Genomic DNA, 25,184 nt, shown 5'->3' with positions numbered 1-25,184 from the left:
ACTAGCGTAAAATATATTTGGTAATATACCTATTACCTTAGTTTTGGCCAAATTATTGTACTAATAAATAAATATTTAATCATTCTAGAGAAGGTTAAAAATGAAGAGGTATTAGAAAGAATAGGAGAACACAGGACTCTATGGAAATCAGTAAGTAATAGGCGAGATAAGTTAGTAAGGCACCTTCTTAAGCATGAAGGGCTACTCTGAGGGGTAAAAATAGACCTAGATAAGATTACTGTTCGTAAATAGTTAAGGATGTGGGATTTTCTAGTTTTAGAGAAATGGGAATGATAGCTCAGAATAGGAAAGAGTGGAGGTGCGTGTCTAACTAGTCTGACGACCTTATGACGGTAACGTAAAAAATCTGACGAAAGGTATCACGACTCAATATGAATCTACCCTAACCTTACTTAACCTAGGTTCGTCCGTTTCTGGAACTCCAGCCAAATCGCTATCGCAAATTACATGTACCAGTAAACGTACGAAAGGAACATGAGATTCTGGGTAGTTAGGGGAAGTCCGGGAGATTTGAACCGCTTTTTGTTTATTAGTGTAGTGTATTATGTAGCTTATTTATTTAGGTTTACTTATGCATAATTACTTTTTCGATATTATAGTACTGAAATGTGATATATATATTTGAATCAAAAATGGGATATGAGTCAACTCTCCCCATCCTTAGGGACATTTTTAAAGTGGAACATTTTGCAGCTTAAATCACAGATATTTTAAACAAAACATCACAAAATGAAATTAAATTATCAAGAAACACAGTTATTGCTTCTTATAAAGAAAAAAAAAACAAAACTTCAACATATTCTTTAACATTCCACAATCAACATAATTATTCAACATTTTGTTTACAAAATTAAACATTTATTGTTTGTTTAATTAAACTTGTTGGTCTTTCTTAACGTTTTGTTTAAATTATATACTTATTCTGGTCATTTGGTATTATCAATCAGCCTTAATAATTACTTTCAGTCAGCTGGTAAACTAAAAATCTAATTCTGGCCACATTCATGACAAATGAAATCATCAATATCCAATTTAAATTTATTAGTTACTTCGACTCGAACTGATCTTGATTCTTTTTCATATATGTATCTACACAAATCAGGGAAAGAAAGAATTTATCTTTTAACAAAATGTTTGAACTGATACTGTTCAGATTCGGTTCTAAAACACACGACGGCCTTTAGTTCACATGCTGACCGCGAAAGCCTTTACCAAGAAAATGTTTCATGAATAGCCATCGCAAATTACATTATAAAAGGTGAACATACTATAGCATAGGCAGTCGCAGACTAGGGGAAGGAAGTCAGCCTGCCCTTTGGTTCTGGGGGCCCCCAAATTTTAAAAAGAAATTTTTATTGAAATCCCAAATAAGATCAAAATTCTCATTAAGTTGGAGGACTGGGGCATACGCAAATAGAATCTACATCAGTTTTTGCAAAATGTATACTGCTAATACATCAGTTTTTGTGCAGACCGGGTCTCATCTCATTTTGCCGTCCTGGGCTTCCAGCGGGCTTAGTCCGCCATTGACTTTATAACACCCTCTGTAATTGTCGTGCATATATTGTATATTATATCAGTTGAGATACACAATATTTCGATTCACAGAAATCCCGCCTCCTTGTGCAAAACAATTGCTACCAAATTAATAAGGACTTAAAAAGTAATTTCAACAATAAACATTACATTAACTTCAAAAGGTTACTTAACGTTGACATACTACAAGCGGAATTAAATTTAAAGCAATATGTAGATGTATACTAGGTCAACTCCCTCCTTCCTCCTTCAAGATAGGTTATCGCAGCAGACTCGGTTTTCAGCACTTACTCCGCTTGATGAATTGTTAGTAAAGTTCCGTAGTTGACCCATGAACTAGCTCTTTTATTACTTGATAAGGAATTATAAATTATTTGTCTACTTGAAGCGCAGTACATGGCCGTTTCTGTCAACAAAACAGCAAGTATTTTATTGTTAATGCTATACGTTGCATGTGAACCAAAAATTTATTTATTTTTTTCTTAATTTAGAACACTACGTACGCTTAGGATTTTAGTATGGATCCTTATATGTTTGGTCAAAGATGGGATGTACTAGTGTTACTTTTTGGGGTAGTGTCTTTAACTGCTTCAACACCAGTAGACGACCAAAAAATTTCGTGTGGTTACCAAGTAAGTGCCTGCCTCAGATCTTAATTTATTTTGCTATTGTAAAAAATTGTATTACTGAGTATTAATTAAAATTGTTTAGTTCATTTCCGTATTTTACTTTATCATGTAACATGTAACATGGAATATTTTGCCGTTTTCATAAATTAATAAAATATCTTTATGGGAGTTTTTTTTTTAGTCCTGCAATCCTACTAAAGGAGATCTCATTAATGTTCATATTGTTCCTCACACCCACGACGATGTTGGTTGGCTAAAAACTGTTGATCAATATTATTATGGCAGTAAGTAATATTTTAATTTAAATGCTGTTAAAGGTAGCATTGTTTATTAAAAACAGATTGTAACGATATTTTTAATCGTTTTCATTTGCTTCTTGGATAGTTGTTTCCTTTATTTTAAGATTAAGTTAATAGCCTATTATTTTAAATTTAAACATTCAAAAAAAAAATAAATCGTCTAATGTTTACATTATCATAAAACATTGTTGCCTTGTTAGTGACATTTATTACCCTTTATCGAATATTTTGGGCATAAAAATATTAATATGCTTGTTGGATATTCCACATCAAATTACAATTTCTAACTCTTGGGTCTTGCACTTTTTTAAAAAAATTGTATTAAATAGTACCTGAATGTACAGGGTGAGCAAATTTCCAATAGGACAACTCACTAACTACCTATAAGAGATACAAAAAATTTAATAGCGGCTTATCGATCTCTTTTTTGAGACAAATTTATTGCTGTTTTCAAAACCTTGCTATCACCTTTCGTTTTCAAATTATAAACAAAACTTGAAAAATTCGGTTTTGACTACATTTCCATATCTTGATTGTTTGTAAAAAAAACAATTTTTATTTTCTTCAGGCTCCTGTTACATAGAACACAATGGTGTCGACGCCACTGTGTTCTAAATAACAAAGTGCTTGAAGAACGTAAAAGTTGTTTTTTTCTAATGTTACGAACAACCAAGATATGGACATGTAGCCAAAACTCAAAATTTTCAACTTTTCTTTATAACGCGAAAACAAAAGGCGATAGCAATTTTTGAAAAACACCAATAGTGTTAGTGTGCTACAGATGGCGTTCACTGTGCCGTTTGTAGTATTTTCTGAAACGCACTGTTAAGACAGCAGGTAAAAGTTGGTCTGTGTTCTGTCGAAGCTGCCTGCGACGCGCTGATGAGATCCAAAAAGATCGAAATCGCGATCCGCTTCTGTCAGTTTCGACAGAATACAGACCACTTCGAATTATTTTATTCGGTTAAGCTAACGTGCCTATCACGTTGAGGTTGGCTACGCCAGGATTCGTTTTCAGCAAGTAGATATCCACACAAGTGGACCTTGTTAAAAAATACGTAATCCTAAAATGTAGCATCGCGCTACAGATGGCGTTCACTGTGCCGTTTGTAGTATTTTCTTAAGACAGCAGGTAAAAGTTGGTCTGTGTTCTGTCGGAGCTGCCTGCGACGCGCTGATGAGATCCAAAAAGATCGAAATCGCGATCCGCTTCTGTCAGTTTCGACAGAATACAGACCACTTCGAATTATTTAACACCAATAGTCTTAAAAAAAAGAGATCGAGAAGCCGCCATTCATTTTTAGTATCCCTTATAGTTACCCAGTTGTCGCATAGTCGAAAGTAGAAAATTGCTCACTCCGTACACATCTAGCTCCCATATAAACTTTCATACTTAATTTTTATCTTACTTTCTACTTTCTATAAAATCGTATGCAATAGGAATTTCATTGCAATCATCAAAGGCGGGCATCTTTTGAAAAATATGACGTTAGGAATATTGTTTATTGTAAGAAGCATGTGATATTTTCAGATAGACGTAGTTGAAAAAAATATATGTATTTATTTTTAAATTAATTACTAAAGAACAAAAATTGTAGGCAATAATACAATTCAAAAAGCAGGAGTTCAATATATTATTGATTCAGTTGTGGATGCTCTTAGGAAAGACCCATCTCGGAGGTAATATTTATTTATTCAAATATCACAGCAATTAATTACAATAACACTTCAATAATTTAGATTTATTTATGTGGAAACTGCTTTTCTTTGGAAATGGTGGATTCAGCAACATGATATAGTGAAAGCTCAATTTAAAAAATTAATCAACAACGGTCAATTGGAAATAATTGGTGGGGCGTGGAGTATGAATGATGAAGCCGTCACGCATTATCAATCGATTATCGACCAATTTACTTGGGGACTGAGGTACTTTATAGGAAAGAAACGTATTCGATCTATCGCCAACACATTTTTCACTTTAGAAAACTAAACGAAAGTTTCGGGGTATGTTCTCATCCAAAAATAGGATGGCAAATCGATCCGTTTGGACATAGCAGGGAAATGGCCTCACTCTTTTCTCAATTGGGATTCAGTGGAATATTTCTTGGAAGAATAGATTATCAAGATAAACGTGCCAGATTCGACACAAAATCTGCAGAAATGATCTGGAAAAGTAGTGCAAGCTTAGGTATTAAAATACACTAACAAAGGATTTGCCGTAGATAGCTGATAACCTTTCAGCTGCATATGAGAGACTTTAATACTATTCAGTAAATTGAATTTTGCGTTTAGTAAAAATTCCAATTTTAGAGTAATTTGGATTAGCTGGAGTTCCCAAAATCAGTCCTCCGATTATCTTGAAGCATTTTATGATGCTCGTAAAAAAAGACACCTACAGGGTAACTCAAACAGGAAGAGCTTCAAAGAAGTTTTCTTTTAGTAGAATGAAGATTCGGGCTATAGGGCCGTGATCTAAGTGAACTATTCTGTTCAGACGTTTCGTCGGTTATTGCGGCTGACATCCTCAGTGGTAGTGCTGCGTCGACAACGTGAACGTTCACGTACCACTGAGGATGTCAGCCGCAGTAGCTGACGAGACGTCTGGACAGAATAATTCACTTAGACCACGGCCCTGTAGCCCGAATCTTCATTCTACTATGGATTCCGGCCGTGAAAGCCTTTGTTTTTATATTGAAGTTTTCTTTTGTTTACTTTTTTGAGATGTGCACCTTTTGAACGTTAGCTTATGGTTAGTAAAGTTGCTTTGTAACTTCGTCAACTTAAATTTGGATTTTACAAGTTTTTCAATTCATAATCACTATTAATTTTGGTACATTGCTTTGCGTATTGTAAAGTGTTTATGAAAATGTGATTATCCATTCTTACCTAATACTGAGAGTCCATAATGATGAGCTCTGATGTAAGATTATATATTTCAAAATAGGGCAATATTCCTAACCAAATTCAACTTTTAAGTTACGTTGCTAAACATCCAATTAGTTAGGTACTTTAGTTTTGATCAAAACGGAATGGTCGTGCAAATTTTAAGACAATCAGAGAAATTCGACTTTTGAAACTCTAGCCTACATTTTTTCAAGTTGGCACCTCCTCCCGTAAATAGTCTCATGGACGAAACCGTCACAGTTTTTTTAATTCTAAAATACTTGGTATTAACTAGTAACTGTCGTATTTCCTAGTAGAAAGAAAGTCATGCAGCAAATTATTAAATTAAAAAAAAAACAATTGTGTGGTTTTATGAAACCACGATGCAAGTGAGATTTTTCGGATTGTAGACATTTAACTGTAAATTTTCGGAAAATCATTTGATTTAGGGCATTAAAATGAAAATTGCGTTCTTAATCTTATCTTAATGATTGGAAAATGGGAATGATAATGGAAAATCAATGGTAGACAAGATATCCAAATGTAAATTTTAATTTCAATCTGCTTATGAGAGTATGGAATGCATAATAAATACAATCGTTCAGTTGATAGACGCATGTTAAAAGCTGAGAACAATACTTATTTAAATCATTGAATCATTTTGAACTTCAGTTATTCTATCAATAATTTCATCTTTGCTTTGAATTTCACAGTCTATAAATGTAATTGCCATACACTTGCACGAATGAGTGAGAATATAAATGCTATACGATTGGCTCATGCGAGTCATGTGCGCCGCCATGTTGGCCTTGGCTGCTCTGCCGAGCGCCTTTCAGTTTTACCCTTACACCGTAGTCGGCTGTAATGCGACATGCGATGGATGGATGAAAAAAATTTGCGGAAAAGTAGTTTCACTTTAACAAGCATAATTTATACATGTAATACTAGAGAGCAGGCAATTTAGTAGGATATTTGTAACACATATTTACCGTTAGTGTTATATGTAGGTACTCTGAATAGCGGTCAACCTAGACGAAATTGTGCTTGTGTTTAAATTTAATAGTAATGTGTTTCATAGTCTTTGAGAACAACTTATGTTCTTACGCGAAAAGCACGCATACCAAATTAGTAAGGAATATTAAGTTCTTAGACAGCTATTTGCCGAAACTACTAGATATGGATGCCGATTTCGATGTTTTTATTTCATATCAGCACATCTCGAACGGTCAATTTAGAAATTCGAAAAAGATTGCTAATGGTGTATGTTTGGAGCGCGACCCTACCTGATTACGAAATATCGACGGCGAGCGCAGGGTAAAATAAAAATTTAGAAGCGTTCGAAATATGGTGTTACAAGCGAATGATGAGGATACCGTGGATGGAGAAGGTTAGAAATGAATAGATATTAGAAAGAATCGAAAAATAGAGGAATCTATGGAAGGAATAGGCGAGATAGCTTGGTAGGACACCTTCTCAGGCATGAAGAGCTAGTCAGAGACATATTAGAGACAGAAACAGGAGTTAAGAGGTTCGCAAATAGCTACGAATGTGGGATGTTCTAGTTTTAAGGAAATGCGATGACTAGCTCAGGATAGGAAAGAATGGAGGTGCGTGTTCAATCAGTCTTAGGATTGACGACCTTATGATGATGATGACACCTTAAAGTTGAGTTTGGTTAGCAATTTCTGAAAGCTACCTCCACACAACTATTGGCTTCAATAAATTGCTAACCAAAAACTAATCTTAAAAATATTGTTTTGCAAGTTTTAGATTATAATTTTAATGTTTGAGATAACAAAATTTATTTATGGTAGTGACATCTAAGAGAGTAACTGACTGATTAACCGTAAGGCTACTTATTTAAAAAGTCTAAATTGCTTAAACACCGTGGGGCTTTTACTAAACATAAAATTCAATATACTAAATAACCTTGAATGTACGTATTTCTAGGAAGTCAGAGCGATATATTTACTAGCGTGCTGTACAATACCTATTCACCACCGCCAGGATTCTGTTTTGATATTTTGTGCAATGATGATCCAATAATAGATAGTAAAAAAAGCCCAATTTATAATCTCGACAAAAAGGTACAATTAATAATTTTCACATTTATTAAACACCTATATAATAAAAAGCACGTCCTAAGCTAATTCAATTCTTGCAGATTAGTAATTTCCTAGATTACGTAAAGAACATGACACGTGTTTATCGTTCTAATAATGTGTTAGTTACAATGGGAGAAGATTTTAACTACCAAGATGCAAACATATGGTTTAAAAATTTAGATAAATTGATTATGTAAGTATTTCAGTTTCGAAAAAAGTTACAACAAACCATAATTTTAAAGCGCGCTAGTTTATTATTAATTTTAAAAAGGTTAATGCTAAACAAAGAGGTAAGTCATTCACTATCAGCGTCATTTGTTAATATTTGATATTGGGGTTTGATGGCCGTGGTCCAAGATTAGCTCACCTCCTTGGATGATTCCTAGTCTATCTAACTTTTTGCACTAGCTTCTATGTTTGGCAACTTTAGGGAACGTGACGAGGGCGTAAGTTTTGCTGAAATTGAAGTGAGCAGTGTATGAATGACCATCAAACCCGAATATAGAACTCTCTTCAGTTAATTCTAAAAAGTAAAATAGCGTTTCTAAATATTGTATTCTATGAAAGTATCATTTCTTTTTGAATAAAGGCATATTAACCTAAAACAAAAGGAAGGATCTAAGTATAACTTACTCTACTCAACTCCGTCGTGCTACTTAAAATCAGTACATGAAGAAGCAAAGAAAAAAAATTTAACATGGATGGTGAAGACTGACGACTTTTTTCCATACGCATCTGACGAACATTCCTATTGGACAGGATATTTTACTTCTCGTCCTACCATAAAAAGATTCGAAAGAGTAGGAAACAATTTTTTACAGGTAACACTTATATGTTCAGTAAATATTTACACCAAGTGTATTAAAAAAGAAAAATACAACGTGTAATTATACGATACAACACGCTACTGAAGTGAAACTTCTTCAAATACACAAACATAACGAGACAGGGGTTAAGGAATTGGTTTAATGGCATTATTTGTACACTATGCTTCGCACGGGTGCAATGCTGACAGTAAATATACTATAGAACGTCTTCATATACAACAATCACAGCTTTTTTGTCATTAGACAATACAAACCGGCCGGTACCGCCGCAACCGCTATGTCCCTGCATTTTAAGTCTGTAATAATATCTTCGAAAATGTTCATTTAAATTACATGCTGTAAAGAGCCATATTGATCTATATTAAATGCACAATGTATTTAAAAGTACTTAATTGGATAAGGATTAATGCTGTATTGCTTAAAATCGCTTCGTAAATAAGCAGTGGTGTTGTGCTAATTTTTTTTTTACCGGAACGCGTATATATAATTATATAGACAGGGCCGATCCTGGGTAGGCGGCCGCTCTGTGCGGTCTCATGTCCCAAATTTGACGACGACGGGGGGGGGGGATTTCCCCCAATTTTCGCCCGTCGCCAGGATCGGCCCTGTTCACGGTTCGGAAAAACAAGCCGGTTCGTTCCGGTTTTTGTTCCGGTTCGGGTTCGGTTCAAACCCTTGTTTATAATAATACATATAAAAATTCGTCAAAAATTAGAAAAAAAAATCAGCAATTCTTTTTAATTTTTTTTCAATACGTCAGCCAATTGTCGTTATCAGAAATCATCTTTAGTTCCGGAAAACGTTCCTGTCCAAAAAGGAAGTACCGGAACGACGTTCCGGAGCGTTCTGGTTGGACAACACCACTGTAAATAAGCGACTATTTCTCGTAAAAAGTAAAGGATAAGAAATGGTTATTGTGGGTTATCCCTAAGAGATAGACATATATCATCCCGGACTTTTTTGTAGACCATTTAAAGGTGTACAATACTGTAGAACATTATTTTGATCTATCTCGTAGGGTTCAGCCAGCGCTTGCAATTTAAGCGCAAAAAAATGTTTATTTACATTACATTACAAGCCTCTAAAATTATCAGTGCTTCTTTATTATATTATGCATGTATTATACATATAAACTTTCCTCTTCAATTATTCTATCTATTAAAAAAAACGCATTAAAATCCGTTGCGTAGTTTTAAAGATCTAAGCATACGAAGGGACAGACAGCGTGGGAAATGCGTTGCATGATTTCGTTACATAGCAACTCGCATGAAACGAACTTACCCTACCGTGCGTAAAGAAGTTTCACATCAAAAAAAAATACTTGTTTTAATAGGTCTGTAAACAACTGTACGCGTTAGCTGACCTAGGTCCAGAAGACAAAGTTGACTTAAACGCACTAAGAGAAGCAATGGGTGTAATGCAACACCACGATGCTGTAACTGGTACCGAAAAGCAACATGTTGCCAACGATTACGCACGTATGTTGAGTAAGGGAATTGAAGAATGTTCTATTGTCAGCAAAGCAGCCCTAAAGTAATAAAATAATTATTTGTTGTTAATTTAAAAAAAATTTACTTTTTTCAAGAAAATTATCAACTAACGGTTCACGTAGCTCTCCACCCCCAGATCCATACCAACAATGCCAGTTTAATATTAGCGAATGCGCTCTTACCGAAAAAGAAACTAATTTTGTAGTTACAATTTATAATCCATTGAGTCGCCCAGTCGATCATTACGTTCGTTTACCTGTACTCGATGTCAAGTTTATTGTCTTGGATCCTGAAGGCAAGACTTCCGAATTAAATGAATAATTAATCAGTAGTAAAGAACATATCATATACTTTCAGGAAAATCAATTCCAGTTGAGAAAATACCATTGCCTAGAGCAATTTTGAAAATTCCCGGGAGGAAAAGTCTTGCTACCCACGAGATACTGTTTTTAGCTGCGGATCTACCGCCGCTGGGATTCAAAACATTCTATGTAACTAATAATAGTACCGAATCGGATGAGGATGAAGTATTTAATAAAATTGAATCCACTGTAAGTTTATTCGTTTTAATCGCCCTACGCTATTTAAATTTTACTTTTATTGAAATTAAGATGTACAGAAATAACAAAGGAAATGTGGAAATTAGAACAAATACCTCAAGCTTCACATACGACGAAAATACAGGGCTTCTTGCGGGTATCCACCTAAATGGAATGTATATACCAATGAGACAACAATTTTTATTGTATGGTGGAGCTGTTGGAAGTAATTCAAATGCGGCGCTTAGATCGTCGGGTGCATACATATTTAGACCAAATGGAACATCCGCGTACACGATATCCAAAAAGGCCACAGTGGAAAGTTATTTAGGCAATTTAACCGCTGAAATACGACAGACTTTCAACGACTGGATAAGTCAAACGATTCGCATCTACAACATGGAAAATTTTGTAGAATTCGATTGGCTTATTGGACCCATTCCTCAAGAGTATTTATTATTCATTTTTTGTTTTATCATCTGGTAAAAACTAAAATAATGCTTTATGCGCAGTCAGAAGAACGGAAAAGAAATTATCACTCGATACACTACTGGTTTACAAACCAATTCGGCATTTTACACTGATTCTAATGGTCGTGAGGTTTTAAAAAGGGTAAGAAATTTTAGACCGACGTGGAAATTCACTGGTAAAGAAAATGTATCAGCAAACTATTACCCTATAACATCGAAAATATCTATTCGGGACGAAAAAAAGGATTTGGAAGTAAGTATCCTTACTGATAGGAGTCAAGGAGGATCCAGTTTAACCGACGGAGAAATTGAGCTCATGGTAAGTACATTAAAATAATAAACAGGCATTAAACTTGAACATGTAGATTTTCTTCATGTTTTTACAATACTATTATATAGTTATTCCCTGTTTTAACACATAAATATGTGCCTATCTTTATATAGATTATAGAATATATCATCATCAACATCAACATCATCATCATANACAAACCATATCCTTAACTATCTCCGAACAGTAATCTAATCTAGGTCTACCTCTACCCCTCCTAACTCCCGTTTCTGTCTCTAATATGTCTCTGACTAGATCTTCGTCATCATCATCATCATCATCATCATCATCATCATCATCATCATCATCATCATCATCATCATCATCATCATCATCAGAAGGTCATCAATCCTAAGACTGGTTGGACACGTACCTCCACTCTATTAACTATTACAAACCATATCCTTAACTATCTCCGAACAGTAATCTAATCTAGGTCTACCTCTACCCCTCCTAACTCCCGTTTCTGTCTCTAATATGTCTCTGACTAGATCTTCGTGCCTGAGAAGGTGTCCTACTAACCTATCTAGTCTATTTCTTATTGACTTCCATAGAGTCCTCTGTTCGCTTACTCTTTCTAATACCTCTTCATTTCTAACCTTCTCTATCCACGATATCCTCATCATTCGTATGTAACAAGACATTTCGAACGCTTCTAACCTTTTCTATTCCACCGCGTTCACTGTCCATGTTTCGCACCCGTACAGCGCCGTGCTCGAAACATACATCTTTAACAACCTTTCTCGAATTTCTAAATTAACCTTTCGCGAGCATAGAACTGACTTTTTATTGAAGGTGACTCGATCCTGCGCTATTCTCTACTTTATATCCCTTCTACTCCTTCCATCCTGACTTATCTGACTTCCTAGGTACCTAGACTTCCTAAATTCCTAGAAATCGGCAAATTCTTCTAATTTTTCGTCTCCCATCTTTATATTCGCTCCTTCCCTACTTTTCCTTCCCTTGCATACCAATATTTTTGTTTTACTTTTATTTATTTTCGTACAGTATTGTTTTGTCAATACTGCTTCCATTTTATTTAAAGCTATCTCTAACTCCTCCTAGCTAGATGCTAATACTGCTGTAGCATCTGCAAATCTAAGTATACTAATCTTTGGTCACTGTATATCTCTCCCTACAGTTGTACTGTCTTTAATTGATGTTGATCGTGTCTTCGATGTATAGATTAAAAAGTAGCGGTGACAGTGTGCATCCCTGTCATATAGATTATATAGCGAAATTTATATTATTGAGATTATTATAAAGATATTTTTAAAGGTTCACAGAGACTGCATACACGACGATGCTTTCGGTGTTAATGAAGCTTTACAGGAAAAGGCATACGGTAAAGGTCTTGTGGTAAGAGGCTCGCATTATTTAATGTCTGGATTGTTTTCAAAATCTACTGGTAATTAGTTGTTCTAACATCACTGCATTAGTCACTGTTAATATTAACCAGTGCATTTCAGAAAGTGAGAGTCTAGCATCTCAACAAAAGGATGTCGCACAACGAAAGCTACTATCGGCTTGGACGTTCTTAGCCCCCACGAATGGTCTTTCATTTCAGCAATATAAAGCAAAACACCTGTTAGTATATAACGGTTTAACTAGAGCTTTACCAAGAAATGTTCAAATTCTTACATTTGAACCATGGATAGGAAAATCTTTTTTGCTACGCTTAGAACATGTGTTTGAAGCACGCGAGGATCCCACTTTGTCTATCTCGCAAGTAGTCGACCTTTATGTGAGTAAAAATGTAAATGACGATTTCTACATTTTCTTAAATTTATTATTCCAGAATCTCTTTGTACCATTCGAAATAACTTCCATAAGCGAAACAACCCTCGGCGCAAATCAATGGTTAGAAGAAAACAAACGATTACGCTTTAATTACACCGCCAATAGTAACCTAGCTGAAATAACTCACGGAAATGCTAACAATGATCCGAAATGGAGAATATGGAAACAAAGTCTAGTAAATTCAAATAGTATTTCGACTACCGATAAAGTATCAAACAAAACGATGCCAGCGTTCTCTATAGCAAATAAACTTAAAATTGAACTGAAACCGATGCAAATAAGAACCTTCATTTTGGATATAAAGAAGAAATAGTAATAATTTAAAACCGGTCATTATTTTATATAAATATATGTTTATAATGTATCATACAGCACTAATCTATGGAGATTATTATTACTAAGTCACTTTTTGATTATAAATTACTTAAAATTAAAATGATACATGAAGAGCCAGTAAAATTTTATTCCTTCCTATCCTGAGATGATTTTCGCATTTCTTGCAAATTAGAACACAAATAATTAATAATTCACTAGCTAAAGGCGAAAAACAATTCAACTTTGTGCTATTCTTAGTTTTATGTCTACCGTTTTTTCCATCTTGTGATATCTAAAACCGTTAAGTTTTAGTTTTCCGTTTCCAATTTTTATACCAGCTCCTAATTTTACTTTCACTTCCTGTACATACCAACCCTTTTGTTTTAGGTATACTTATTCATTTACTATTAATTTGATATAAAAGGTTTAGATTAATTACGGTAGGCAGGCAGTTTTCAAGGTAGTAGGCAGGAATCAGCAAAAGAAAAACAAAGTCCAGTTAAAAAATAATAATTTAATTGCGAAAAAACAAACGACAAGTTTTTGTATACTTTTTTTCTCAGCAAATAAATACCTGAGTGCGATATACATAATATGATGTATAAATAAAGTTGACAAAAAAAATGTGGAGCATAAATAGTGAACCCATAAAATATAGAGAACGAGATTAAAAGTACCAATTAATGCGAGCCAGTTATATAAGAACTGATACGCGAATATTATCAATCATTTTCACTTTATAAATTAGTCATAAAAGAAGTAGAAGTATACTAGACGCAAAAGAAAATATCGAGTTTAAAATTTCTTTTCCTTTCATTACTGCTTGCTCTATATGCTCATGGAAATAGATTGATTCCATTCACAAAACGACTAAACTTAACAAAATACAACACAAATAAAATTTATAATTACTCCTACTAAAAATACTTGTTTCTGGTAAAGGTAACATCAGCACGTCGTAGCATACCACTCACCTGATTCTTTTTATTTTTATAAAAATATTACTCACTTTGTATATAACGCAGTTACAATAATAATTATTGTTAATATGTACCATATAATATAAATAATTTACTATTGAAATAATTACGCCGCTCGTTTGTAATATAATTACAAACATAATATTACAACATATTTGGTATTAGAACAATCTATCTAAAAATTAAACGATAACTACAACAAGTTGTCCTAATGAAGTGCACTTACGTTCATATCATAACAAACCCTTTTGGAATATCCTTCCGTTTCGCTAACAATAACTGTAAAATTCATTTATTATAACATAATTCATTTTGCCTTATGTTACCTTATCACAATTGTTCACCACAACGCTTTACTAAATTAATTTTTTTTTTTAAATGAAAACTACTATAACTAAAACTATCGATTAATTTTCCGTTTTGCTTTCTTAGTCTTTTTTCTAATTTTTGCCTTTGATGGGCCAGAAATCTCTGTTTTATCGTCATTGTTTTTAACGTCATCTTTTGAACTATTATCGTCTAACTTTCTCTTTCTCGTTCTGTATGGTAACATCAAAAACGGTAAAGGATCTGCGTCAATTTCGTTCCTTCGCCTGATTCTTTCACTTTTCCTCGTCACTTGATAAACTTTTCTTTTGCGTTTCTGTTTTGTTTCTGAACTATTCTTTTCGGCAGCTGCATCTTTATTGACTAATTCGACTTGTTTATCTTGAGCAGTAACTGTATCGAGAAGATCTGTGCTCATAGTATTCAGGTACTCTTTTACTTTTACATCACCAAAATCGAAAACGCTATCTCTTTGTTCGAGCGAACTGGAACTCGGTTTACTTTTCGTCTTTCCTCTATCAGTCTTTTTAAGGTCGAGAGAAAATTTGGACTTAGAAGACAAAGGCGTTGCGGGGTTGCTTTTTAATGAACTTTCGCTGGTAAAACTACTAGAAGACGTGCTCAAATTATCAGAGGAACTTTTCTTAAGTCGACGTCTTTGAGCCAGTTTGGCATTAAGAACATCTTGTAGTCGAAATCCTTCCTTTTCTGCTTTGTGAAAGGCGTCGAACGTGGCTTGGAGGCCTCTTTCAGCGGAACCGCTAGAAGAAAGAACGCCAGGTGTCATTAAAGAGTTCTGATGGAAGGTTTGATTTCCTTGGATCCAGGAGTTGTTGGCCAGATGGCTCATTTGCATTCTTTGTTCAGGATTGACAGTCAGCAAACCTTGGACGACAGCTTTTGCCTCAGTACTAACGCCGTTCCAAGAAGGTGCGCTAAAATCGAATTCTCCACCTTTAATCCTCGCCATAACGATTGCTGCACTGTCGTTACGAGAACCCGTATGAAATGGAGCCCGACCACAGAGCATTGTATATAAAATCACACCTAAGCTCCATAAATCACAGTTTTCGTCGTATCCTTTGGAATTGCCATTTAAAACTTCAGGTGCTGCGTAATTTAAAGTAAAACAAGGCGTATGTAAACTTTCTTTTTCCTGTTTTAACCTAGCAAAACCAAAATCGACAACCTTAATTTCTGCATCTTCTGAATCGGAAACGAAAAGCAAATTTTCGGGTTTCAAATCGCGATGGACGACTCCGCGAGAATGCATAAAGCTTACTGCAGAAACCAATTTTCGCATTATCGTCGATGCTTCTGATTCTGTAAATTTGTTTTTTTTCTTAATTCTATCGAACAGTTCGCCACCTTTCAATAATTCGAAAACCAAGTACGTATGTCCTTCGTCTATAATTACATCATGCAAGTTAACAATGTTTTGGTGTCCTTGGCATGCTCTTAGTAAACTAATTTCTTGTGTGCAATCAGTTTTCCGACTAACAATTTTCACAGCGTATTCGTATCCGGTGCTTTTTTGAACGCACCTCCTGCAAATCGAAAACGAACCATCACCTAATATTTTTTCATTTAAATCTATGCTATATGCTTTAAAAAATGGCGAGTCGTTCAGTTGACATTGAACCAGCGATGACGTATCGTCTTGTCGGTAAACTGGTTTCAAAATATCATCAGAAATGGTATTTTTTGAAAAAAGTACAGACGGCGACACGTACGAGTATCCTTTAAAAATCTTATCGTAATTTGGAGGAACCACAGCTGGCGAATCTGTTGCAGGCATCTGGGTGAATTCTTCACTAAAATTTGACACATCCAATTCGCACCTACAATATTAAAAAAATAATAATAACTTATTAAAAAAAGAAAAATTATTACGTACTTAATAATAGGTTTAAACGGGGATGGGATTTTCTTTTTTGCCAACGAGTCCCAATCCAAACTCCTAAAAAAAGGATGCCTTTTCAGTTCATCAGCATCTCGTTCCCCACCACCCAGTCTTTTTTTCGGATCTTTAACAAGTAGTTTGCTTATAAAGTCAGCAACGTCCTTCCCTAAACCTTCAATAAAAGAAAATAGCATTACAAAAAAAAATATATAATAAATATATGCCAATCTGTAATTTGGTATTTTCAAATATTTTATTTCAATATCTTGTTTGAGACTAGTAGCTAATTATATTATTAAAGAACATTTCTCACTGCATTACATTCTGCGATTCTGTCTAAAAGTTTACTTAGAGCTTATCGAAAACAACGTTGTTTTTTTACGATTTGAAAATGATAATCTAGATATGCAAATTATTTTGTCAATGTTACACTTACTATCAGGAATAGGAGGGGTTGTTTTTAATATTCTTCTAGAGATTTCTTGTTGGGTATTTTTTTCACCCTCAACGGTAAACGGTGATGCCCCCGTCAAAAGTTCATAGGTTAATACGCCTACAGACCACCAGTCTACTGCCTGAAATAAAAAACATTAATCAAAATAAGACAGAAGTATACCGTTAACAAAAATTTTTAATATTAATTCATGAGGAATATTTTATTTTATATTGAATTTAACCTTTAATTATTGCCTACTAGTTCTTAATTTCAATCATTATGGTTTGATGTAGTTGGCCTCCATTGAAGTTAAGAAATAAATAAAAAAAAAGCATACACAATTGCGTTAACCAATAAAAAAATAGTGTTCCAATTGGAGGCTACATCAAGAAATAACATTTTAAGTAAATAATTATTGTTTTTAGATAAGTAGTAGATACTAAATGAAAACATTTCTGTTGTACCTATTGTAAAGTATTTCTTAACAAAAAGTACTACAAAATACATAAAATAATAGCATTTCCATTTCAGTTCTTGACGCTTGTTTTACTTGTCATTGATATTCAATTTTGTAAAAGAAACTACATTCCATATTAACGGATGTTATGAAATAAACGCCCACATATGTCATCATTAACAAGTTACTTAATAGAATACTTTATCTAAGTTTTTATATGTGAATAAACGCCTATATAGATAAAAGTAAAGCATACGTACTTCATATCTAGTACCTATTTTAAATTGAAGTTTATAAACAGCAAGTACCTGATATATTAAGAAAAATTTTTGTAACCCAATACTTAATGGACTTCGTTAACTTTCACTTTTTTCTCTTACTTTTGCAATCGTTCACTGTTACTGTACACACATATTTCCTAACTTCTGTACAGACTTTTTGTTTTCTTTTAACTTTAATCGATAAAGATATTAAAAAAATTATTCATAAGTCACGCTTATATAAGTATTACAGTTTCATCAAGTAATGTATTACAGTCAGGCCTCCTTAACTAGAACTTCATAAAAGCAACCAGTTATGTTCGAGTTAAAGAAAATTCCATTTAAAAGGAAAATTTAATCGCAAATTAAAAAGATAATCTACAATGTAAAACACGTACTGGAATCTCGAATTTGAGAAAAATTTAGACAGATTCATGTTAAAGAGTTTGGAATAAATGTAAATTTACGTCAAGGGAGTATAAAAGAAGAGTTACAGAAATTTGACTGTATTATAATTGTTACTTATAACTCATTGCATTATACCCTTCTTATACATGTGTACAGAGGTTATACACAATAATAACGAAGTGCATTTTCCTTCGGTAAAGTATTATTTTTAATAAATAAGTAGTAATAATAGATAGCAATTGTGTTTATCATGTTTTTTTTATTTGACATATTTTGTTTGTGGTAAATTAATAAACGAATAAATTATATGCCTTTCGCTTATTTTTATAGGTATCCCGAAAAATCGATCATTTTGATTACCGGAATATCCGTGTCTGAACGAGGACTTGTTAGTTTTAAATGAGCCTAATAACTGTGAAAATACAGTTAGAAAAAGGTAAAAATGCGACGATTCCGCTATTCTGACTTGAAAGCGGAACAAGTAGGTCGTCGTGTATGAACTAACGAAGAGAGTGAGCAAGTGACAACGTTGCCGCCTTTTCACTATTTATTGCAAATGAAACAAAAATTTTTTTTTCAAAGATAAAAACGACATTCAATGTTACAGAAACTCAACATCTTAAATCATAAGCATTTAATTTACTTCCGATAAGTAAAATACTACTAACCGTAAAATGGAATTGCAGTTTAACTATAAAATGTACATATATTAATCGTACTCTCCCTTGTAATTGCATAATCATGTAAAACTGATGTGTGGGTTATAATTTTTAGTCTAGTCTCATCGCTATTATCATAAACGATGACTAAAAGAAACGAGCTTCGTAACTAAACAAAATTGCAACAAAGCATAAAACCTACCAAGTGAAAGTGTATGTTTAGCACAACGAAATTTGTGAATATCCCTGAACAAGATGTTCCACTATTAATTAATTATGATTATTATTATTATGGAACCGTACAGTATTTTCACCTGGTAACAAGAAAAGCATCCAATTATAAAAGTATTTAAATTCATATTAATAGTTACTTTTATTTGAAATTTACTGGTACAATAAGAGACCTCCATCAGTTAACGCACCGCCTTTGTAGGTTTCGAGCACACGGATTTAGGTTAAAAGCACGTGTCAAGGACAATTTCTTTAAAATTTAAACTATTCATGCCTTCCAACACACCAGTATTTATTTCATTAATACAAAAAAATAGAACCAATCACAAATTTTATTAGAAAAAACTGAAGTTGGATAAAATAAATTATGTGAATAAAATTGTAACTGTTGGGATACCCATGTTCATACAAAAGTTATGCATTTTATTGAAAATTTTATTTTGTGTAAGTGTTCAACAATTATTTTTGCTGTAAAACGTTTCACTTTTATTTTTCGCTCTATTTAACATTTGTGGCATACCAATCGATAGACAGATACCTAGATCACAGCAGAAGGAAGCACTTTCTATTGCTTTTATATAATTTCACTTCGGTACAGGTATTATCCGTACCTACTTGTATTGTACCTAACAATGTTTGTTGTTTTGGTAACGTATCATAATGGGTTGTGGGTATTACATGTAAAGGTCGAAAATTGAAGTTTTAAAACTGCTAAAATTGTTTGAGAATTTCATGTAACTGTTACAAAATACCCACAACTACCTATAACTACATATTTGTATATTCATAGATAATGTATATATGTACTGTCTCTTGTTATCACGTAGTAATGCAATGACAGAGAACAAGAACGGTTTGCTTAGCTTCGCTGATGATTATTGACATACTTTACTGACCCACTAACTTAATTCATGTTATTTTGCGCAATCAATAGCGGTTATTTTACAAAATAACACTTACATATTTATACCTTACTTCATTATATCTTCACACCATCTGCAAGATTTTTTTAATAATACAACACAGGTAAGCAAATAGGTAAGAAATAAATCTGTTTAAATGAATGCGCTTTTTTCTTTGAAAATGTAATTGTGCTTGATTTTTTTCTATAAAATTTTTGTTAAATTTTACGCTTAAAAATTACTAGGAACTTTTTGATAAATGTACGTAAACAGCTGTTAGTTTATTAGTTGCGATAAACCGGGGTCCGACCTTCAATTTTAACCATGGCTACTACCTGTGCAAGTTATTCTAGAAGTTAACAGTTACGTAAGCCACCTTGCAACATTTCAATGCTTTGTAATCTACAAGCACAAGCAAACATTTTGTCGTCAGTTATTTTTCGACTTACATATACCTACAGGAAGAGAATTGACTGTACAATACATACATAATTACAATTTTTAAAAATGAAGGTTATTCCAATGAAACTTTCCTCTGAATTGGCAAATCAATCTTGGCACGTGTTATGTCAATTTTTATTAGATAACCCGAAAGGTTGAAAACAAAATTGACAAAGCAGTTTACGATTAAAAATCAGGTGTATTAGTAGATGTAGTAGAATCACGATAATGTCAATTGCGCATTACAGAAACCCCGCATTATATCACCAGTACATTAATTATGTTATTCGTCCGTCTACGTAACTTTCTTTAATGTAAAGCAATGCCTTAAAAACCGATTTCACCGTTGTTGTTAAGTTGTTGCTGTGAGTCCCCTACATACGTACATATTTGGTACTTCCCCAGTCGTATTAGCTGGAGAGAGGTAGTTTTATTCACGCGTTCACTTTGTAGATAGGTAGAAGGTATTTTAAAATATCCTTGGCCGAGAAATGCGCAATGGGCGACCTTATTGCATTAATATAGTACACTTCAAAAACATTGATTCGACTACTAACCATATCAACGACGACGGTTAGACGGCCAATGTTTTTAGTGAAACAATGAACATGCGGAGTTTTGTCACTGTGCAACTCAAGGTCATGACCCACGAAATTCTAAACTACCTCTACATACTACATGAATTTTGCAAATTCTGAATTATTGAGCAGTTTCATTAGATGAGCTGTATACGCTTTAAATGTAGTAGCCCAGTAGGGCTGCTATCAGGTCGGTTTTCCACCGGTCTAGGTTTTTCATTAACAAGACCCAGTACCAGTCAACACTCAAAAAAGGTTGGTTTTCCTACCATTCTCCAAGCAATAGATATTTTCTAATTCAAAAACGCTGCTAGGAACAACAAATGAGAAATCAGAACAACGTTTGCTATGTTGTTGAATAGTTAGATTTATTGCTTACTTATTCTGCAGGATGGTTGTATGATCTGCCTATTTTCGGAAAAAAAACTTTTGGGTGTTTCATTTCCAACAACCAGTGATGCTGGTGGGCGGGCAGTCCCTCCGGACTACGACGGAAGGTAGGGCGGAAGGCTCCCTTCAGCGTGCTTCAGGAATCGTGGGAATGGGTGGGTAGTGGTTCGGGTGAGAAAGATAAGACGGACGAAATGAAGACAGAAGAGAATAAAAGATTATCTGTGGAATATTACTGCCCCAGCATTTACCTTAGTGACCTAAGGAAACCACAGAAAAACTTGGACCACGACAGACTGCCCCCGGAATCGAACCAGCGTCCTCCCAAATGCTAAGCAATGGTCTAAACCTCTAGGCCATGCCGCTCGGTTTATTTTCCGGTATTCACCGAGCCTTATACACTTATTGTGCATGCAAGTAGAATTTATACATTCGTTGTGGGTTCCTGCTTGCTGTTTTGTACTACCACAAAATATGAGTGATATTGATAGTGAAACGCCAGATACACCACCCAAGACGAACATTAACACAAAGTTTTAATTTTATAGCATTTTTTAAAACTAAATCATACTAGTTGACCTTGGGTTTTTTGAAAAATAATTTTAGTAAAATGTGTGATTCCCAAAAATTTTCGCTTAACAAAAAGGTGGCAACCCTATAAGCCAGTGAGCAGAAGATAATGACGTCAACATGTGACCTAATAGTTACAATAAGACTGACACAAAAGGCCATTATGCTAAAAATAAAAAAGCCCAAGAAGCAAATAGAAATTTCGATTTATTTGGTAAATAATATTTCATGATAACGGTGCAAATTAGCGTACCTGTATACCTCTCCGATTTTCTTGAAATTTTAATATATTGTAATTATGCTGATCACGAATATACATATATGTCAATGTTTTTCAGCTTTGTTTTCCATTTCTCGTAAATCTTCCATGTAAGATTAGGCTAAGGGAAAGGTTTTTTTTAAATTTTGTACAACGTTTAAGCAACCCCCCCTTTCACCACTCACCCGCGACCTCCTATTTTTATCTTGTGCAAATTTTGTTCGATTTTTTTCGATTAGACTCACAGTTTTACTGCAATGAGCATATTGGGTCACCCTGTATGTGATGTGAGGGGGGTGGGGTGTGTATTAAAAAAATATATACAACAATCCCCTCCTCCTTCCCCCCTCATCCTCGACCTTCTATTGCTTTGGATTTTGCAAGATCTAAGGTTGAGGATTAGGGGGGAAGGCTGTGGTCATCCCGCAAATATTTCTTATAAGGTTGGGTAGAGGAGGGTTGTTTAAAAGGTGTCAAATATTTGTAACACTCCCCTCCCCCTTTTACGGTTAATATAATGTAGCAAGAAATATATCCGCGATGTCGATAAATTTGTAATCCCAAAAATATTTCATTTTAAACTGCGTCGAAGGTGAGCGGGTAAGGAGGAGGAGATTACTTAATACACATACATATTTTTTAATACCCCCCCCACATCATATACAGGGTGGCTCAACATGTTCATTGCAGCCAAACTGTAAGTCTAATCGAAATTTTTTTCTAACAAAACTTACTCCCTATTTTAATGAAAGATCGTCTGTATTATTTAAATTTGATTTACAACACAGAGTGTTCAAAAATAGAAAAAAGATTTCCTTTAAATGGCAGCCATGTAAAATATGACTTGAATGGATAATGTTATAGGAAAAAGTTGTTCAGAATGCGAAAATATATATGCAAAAAATTGTGGCGATATTCAATCGTTTTTTTTTTTCAGTTAAATAGTCCAAAATGTAAACTTGTTCCCTATTTTAATACAAGATCGGCTGTATTGTTTGGATATGATTTGCTAAACAGAGTGTTCAAAAACAGAAAAATAAGGTTTCGTTTAAATGGCAGCCATGTCAAATAGGACTCCAATTGAAGTTATAGGAAAAAATTGCGATGATATTCAAATGTTTTTTGATTTCTTTCAAGTGATTTGACTAGAAAAAAAAATATTTTTTTATTTTTGCATAGTATATCAAATATAAATAACCCAGACGATCTCCTATCGAAACAGAAAACAAGTTTTGTTTGAAAATCTTTTCGATTAAACTTTCGGTTTGACCGTACAAAGTATATTGCGTGTTTTTTTAGGGTCACCCTGTATATATTTATTCTTCGTTAGTATAACGAATAGTACAACATAGGTACAGTAAAAGCTCTTTATTCGCGGGGTATACGTTCCATAAATATGCCGCGAATACAGAAACCGTGCATATGGAATGGTAATTAGTATGGAATCATAGGGATACGTTCTAAGGTTCCAAAATAAAACCAATATGTATCAAAATAAAATTAATGTATTGATAAATTCGCAATTAAAATTAATCGTTACAATCAGCTTTAGGCAAGAGTTTAAAAAAATTATTGATTTTTTCTTGTTTTGAATTATGATATTAGTGCACTAAAAGTCGTCTCGGCACGAGCAAACAGTACTCAAAAGATGCTGATACGTTGAAAAATAACACCGAATCCTTTTCTACTCGGTTAGATTTTTTATAAAAGCCACTTCGGCACGTATCAACTGTATATTCTCAAAAGATGCCGATACATTCTGGGGGTTTCAGTGGTACACGCGCCGTAGAATAAAACGTGCTTATCGGTTCTAGATATCATGAGTTTAATGTTTGGAACAGAGGTTTGAAAATTTGTAGTAAGATAGATAAAGCTTTGTTCTAAAGCTTGTCGAAGGCCATTTTTTAATTTCTTAATTTTTATTGAAAATACGTATCCTACAAGAAGCATCAACTTTAAGCACTTGCAAAAGCTTTTAATGACCATATTATTAAAAACCAAAAACGTACCGAGTTAGTGTGAACCTTTGTCTGTTACCATACAAAAAATTATATATTTATCTCGCAGCGTTCACAATGTTTAGAATAGAAACCCATGTTTTTGGAAAAATTCACACTAGGCACCAGCGGTCTATTGCGGTCAATTCCCTTGATAAATGACGCCGAATCCTTTTCTGTTTACCGATTGCAACCGCGAATAATGAAATTTTCATCAGCGAATACAGGAACTGGGTTACAATTTTTTCACCCAGGAATAATGAAAACGCGAATAAGGAAACCGTACTGTACTAAAATTTCATGAAAGTCGGAGAGGGGCACGCTACTCTCTACTATTACGTACATACGTATTTAATTACATTTTACTATTTGATGTTTCTATGTATGCCTATTTTGTTGATTAAATAGTATGGATGTTTATAAGTCCAAGAAATTTATGTAAATTGTGTTAATAATTGCCGTTGTTATTTTCAGTTGATACCTTTGCGATTTTACTACTTAGCGAAATAAAATACACGTTCATTATATTTTAATATCAGTTTAGACGCCTGCGAGGTAGGTACGTAGGCATGTTGAAAAAGAATTTTCGTCAATTGTTTGTAGGTCGTTAATAAACTACCGTACAATACCGTAATAAGTGTGTAACTGCTCAAGGATAAGGATAGACGCGAGGTTTATTGGATTTTTTCCAGAGGTCATCAATACACCTATGCATATACAGATATTGTATTTTAAATTAATTTGAAAACCTAACGTTCCCCAGAGATATGTATAAACATTTTGTGACCTTTGCATGTTGGTACCCATACCTCCCTTCCATCAATCTGACGTGAAATGAAAATTAACATTTCAAGTGCAAATGCGACTTATACTTGGTTACAACATACAGTAGATACCTAATTGCTACTCCATATTACTTGGCTAGAGATGTGATTTATTTTAAATATTTGCATTTAAAATACTGCTAATACAAAATAAAAAATAAGTATTTTTATCTTAAAAAATACCACAAATGGCGCGGTAAACGCCATCTGTAGTACGCATGCTCCAACAAGGTCCATTTAAATATATGGATATCTACTTGCTGAAACGAATCCCGGCGTAGCTCACCTCAACGTTATAGGCACGTTACCATAATCGA

General features: G+C 33.9%; 2 protein-coding genes across 7 annotated transcripts in view; one reads left to right on the top strand and one right to left on the bottom strand.

The window, feature by feature from the left end:
• The first annotated feature begins 1,852 nt into the window (after positions 1 to 1,852).
• Positions 1,853 to 13,379, top strand: LOC108735736 (lysosomal alpha-mannosidase-like). Of its 2 annotated transcripts, none has more exons than XM_018467855.2 (17): positions 1,853 to 1,977; positions 2,049 to 2,189; positions 2,368 to 2,470; positions 4,084 to 4,165; positions 4,226 to 4,411; positions 4,468 to 4,673; positions 7,319 to 7,455; positions 7,533 to 7,666; positions 8,063 to 8,294; positions 9,634 to 9,833; positions 9,886 to 10,085; positions 10,148 to 10,341; positions 10,402 to 10,778; positions 10,842 to 11,118; positions 12,409 to 12,538; positions 12,600 to 12,874; positions 12,929 to 13,379. In XM_018467855.2, exons 2-17 carry the CDS (start codon positions 2,076 to 2,078, stop codon positions 13,241 to 13,243), a joined length of 3,162 nt encoding a protein of 1,053 aa, XP_018323357.1. In that variant the 5' UTR covers positions 1,853 to 1,977; positions 2,049 to 2,075; the 3' UTR covers positions 13,244 to 13,379. The 2 variants fall into 2 exon arrangements, with proteins under 2 accessions (XP_018323357.1, XP_018323358.1); XM_018467856.2 differs by having other exon boundaries at positions 1,853 to 1,981.
• A 360-nt stretch (positions 13,380 to 13,739) lies between these two features.
• LOC108735737 (ribosomal protein S6 kinase alpha-5) overlaps positions 13,740 to 25,184 on the bottom strand; it is a 65,819-nt gene continuing 54,374 nt past the window's right edge. For all 5 annotated transcript variants that reach the window (XM_018467858.2, XM_018467860.2, XM_018467859.2 and 2 more), the window contains 3 exons: positions 16,892 to 17,030; positions 16,450 to 16,627; positions 13,740 to 16,393 (listed from right to left, as the gene is read on the bottom strand). In XM_018467858.2, the coding sequence (XP_018323360.1) occupies positions 14,626 to 16,393; positions 16,450 to 16,627; positions 16,892 to 17,030 (2,085 nt within the window). In that variant the 3' untranslated portion in view covers positions 13,740 to 14,625. The remainder of the gene's footprint in view (positions 16,394 to 16,449; positions 16,628 to 16,891; positions 17,031 to 25,184) is intronic.

The sequence above is a fragment of the Agrilus planipennis genome, unplaced genomic scaffold, assembly GCF_000699045.2.
Source record: "Agrilus planipennis isolate EAB-ADULT unplaced genomic scaffold, Apla_2.0 scaffold32, whole genome shotgun sequence".
In the NCBI taxonomy this organism is placed as follows: Eukaryota; Metazoa; Arthropoda; class Insecta; order Coleoptera; family Buprestidae; genus Agrilus; species Agrilus planipennis.
The sequence above is the reverse complement of the archived record's forward strand: the minus strand, read 5'-3'. Positions and strand labels throughout refer to the sequence as shown.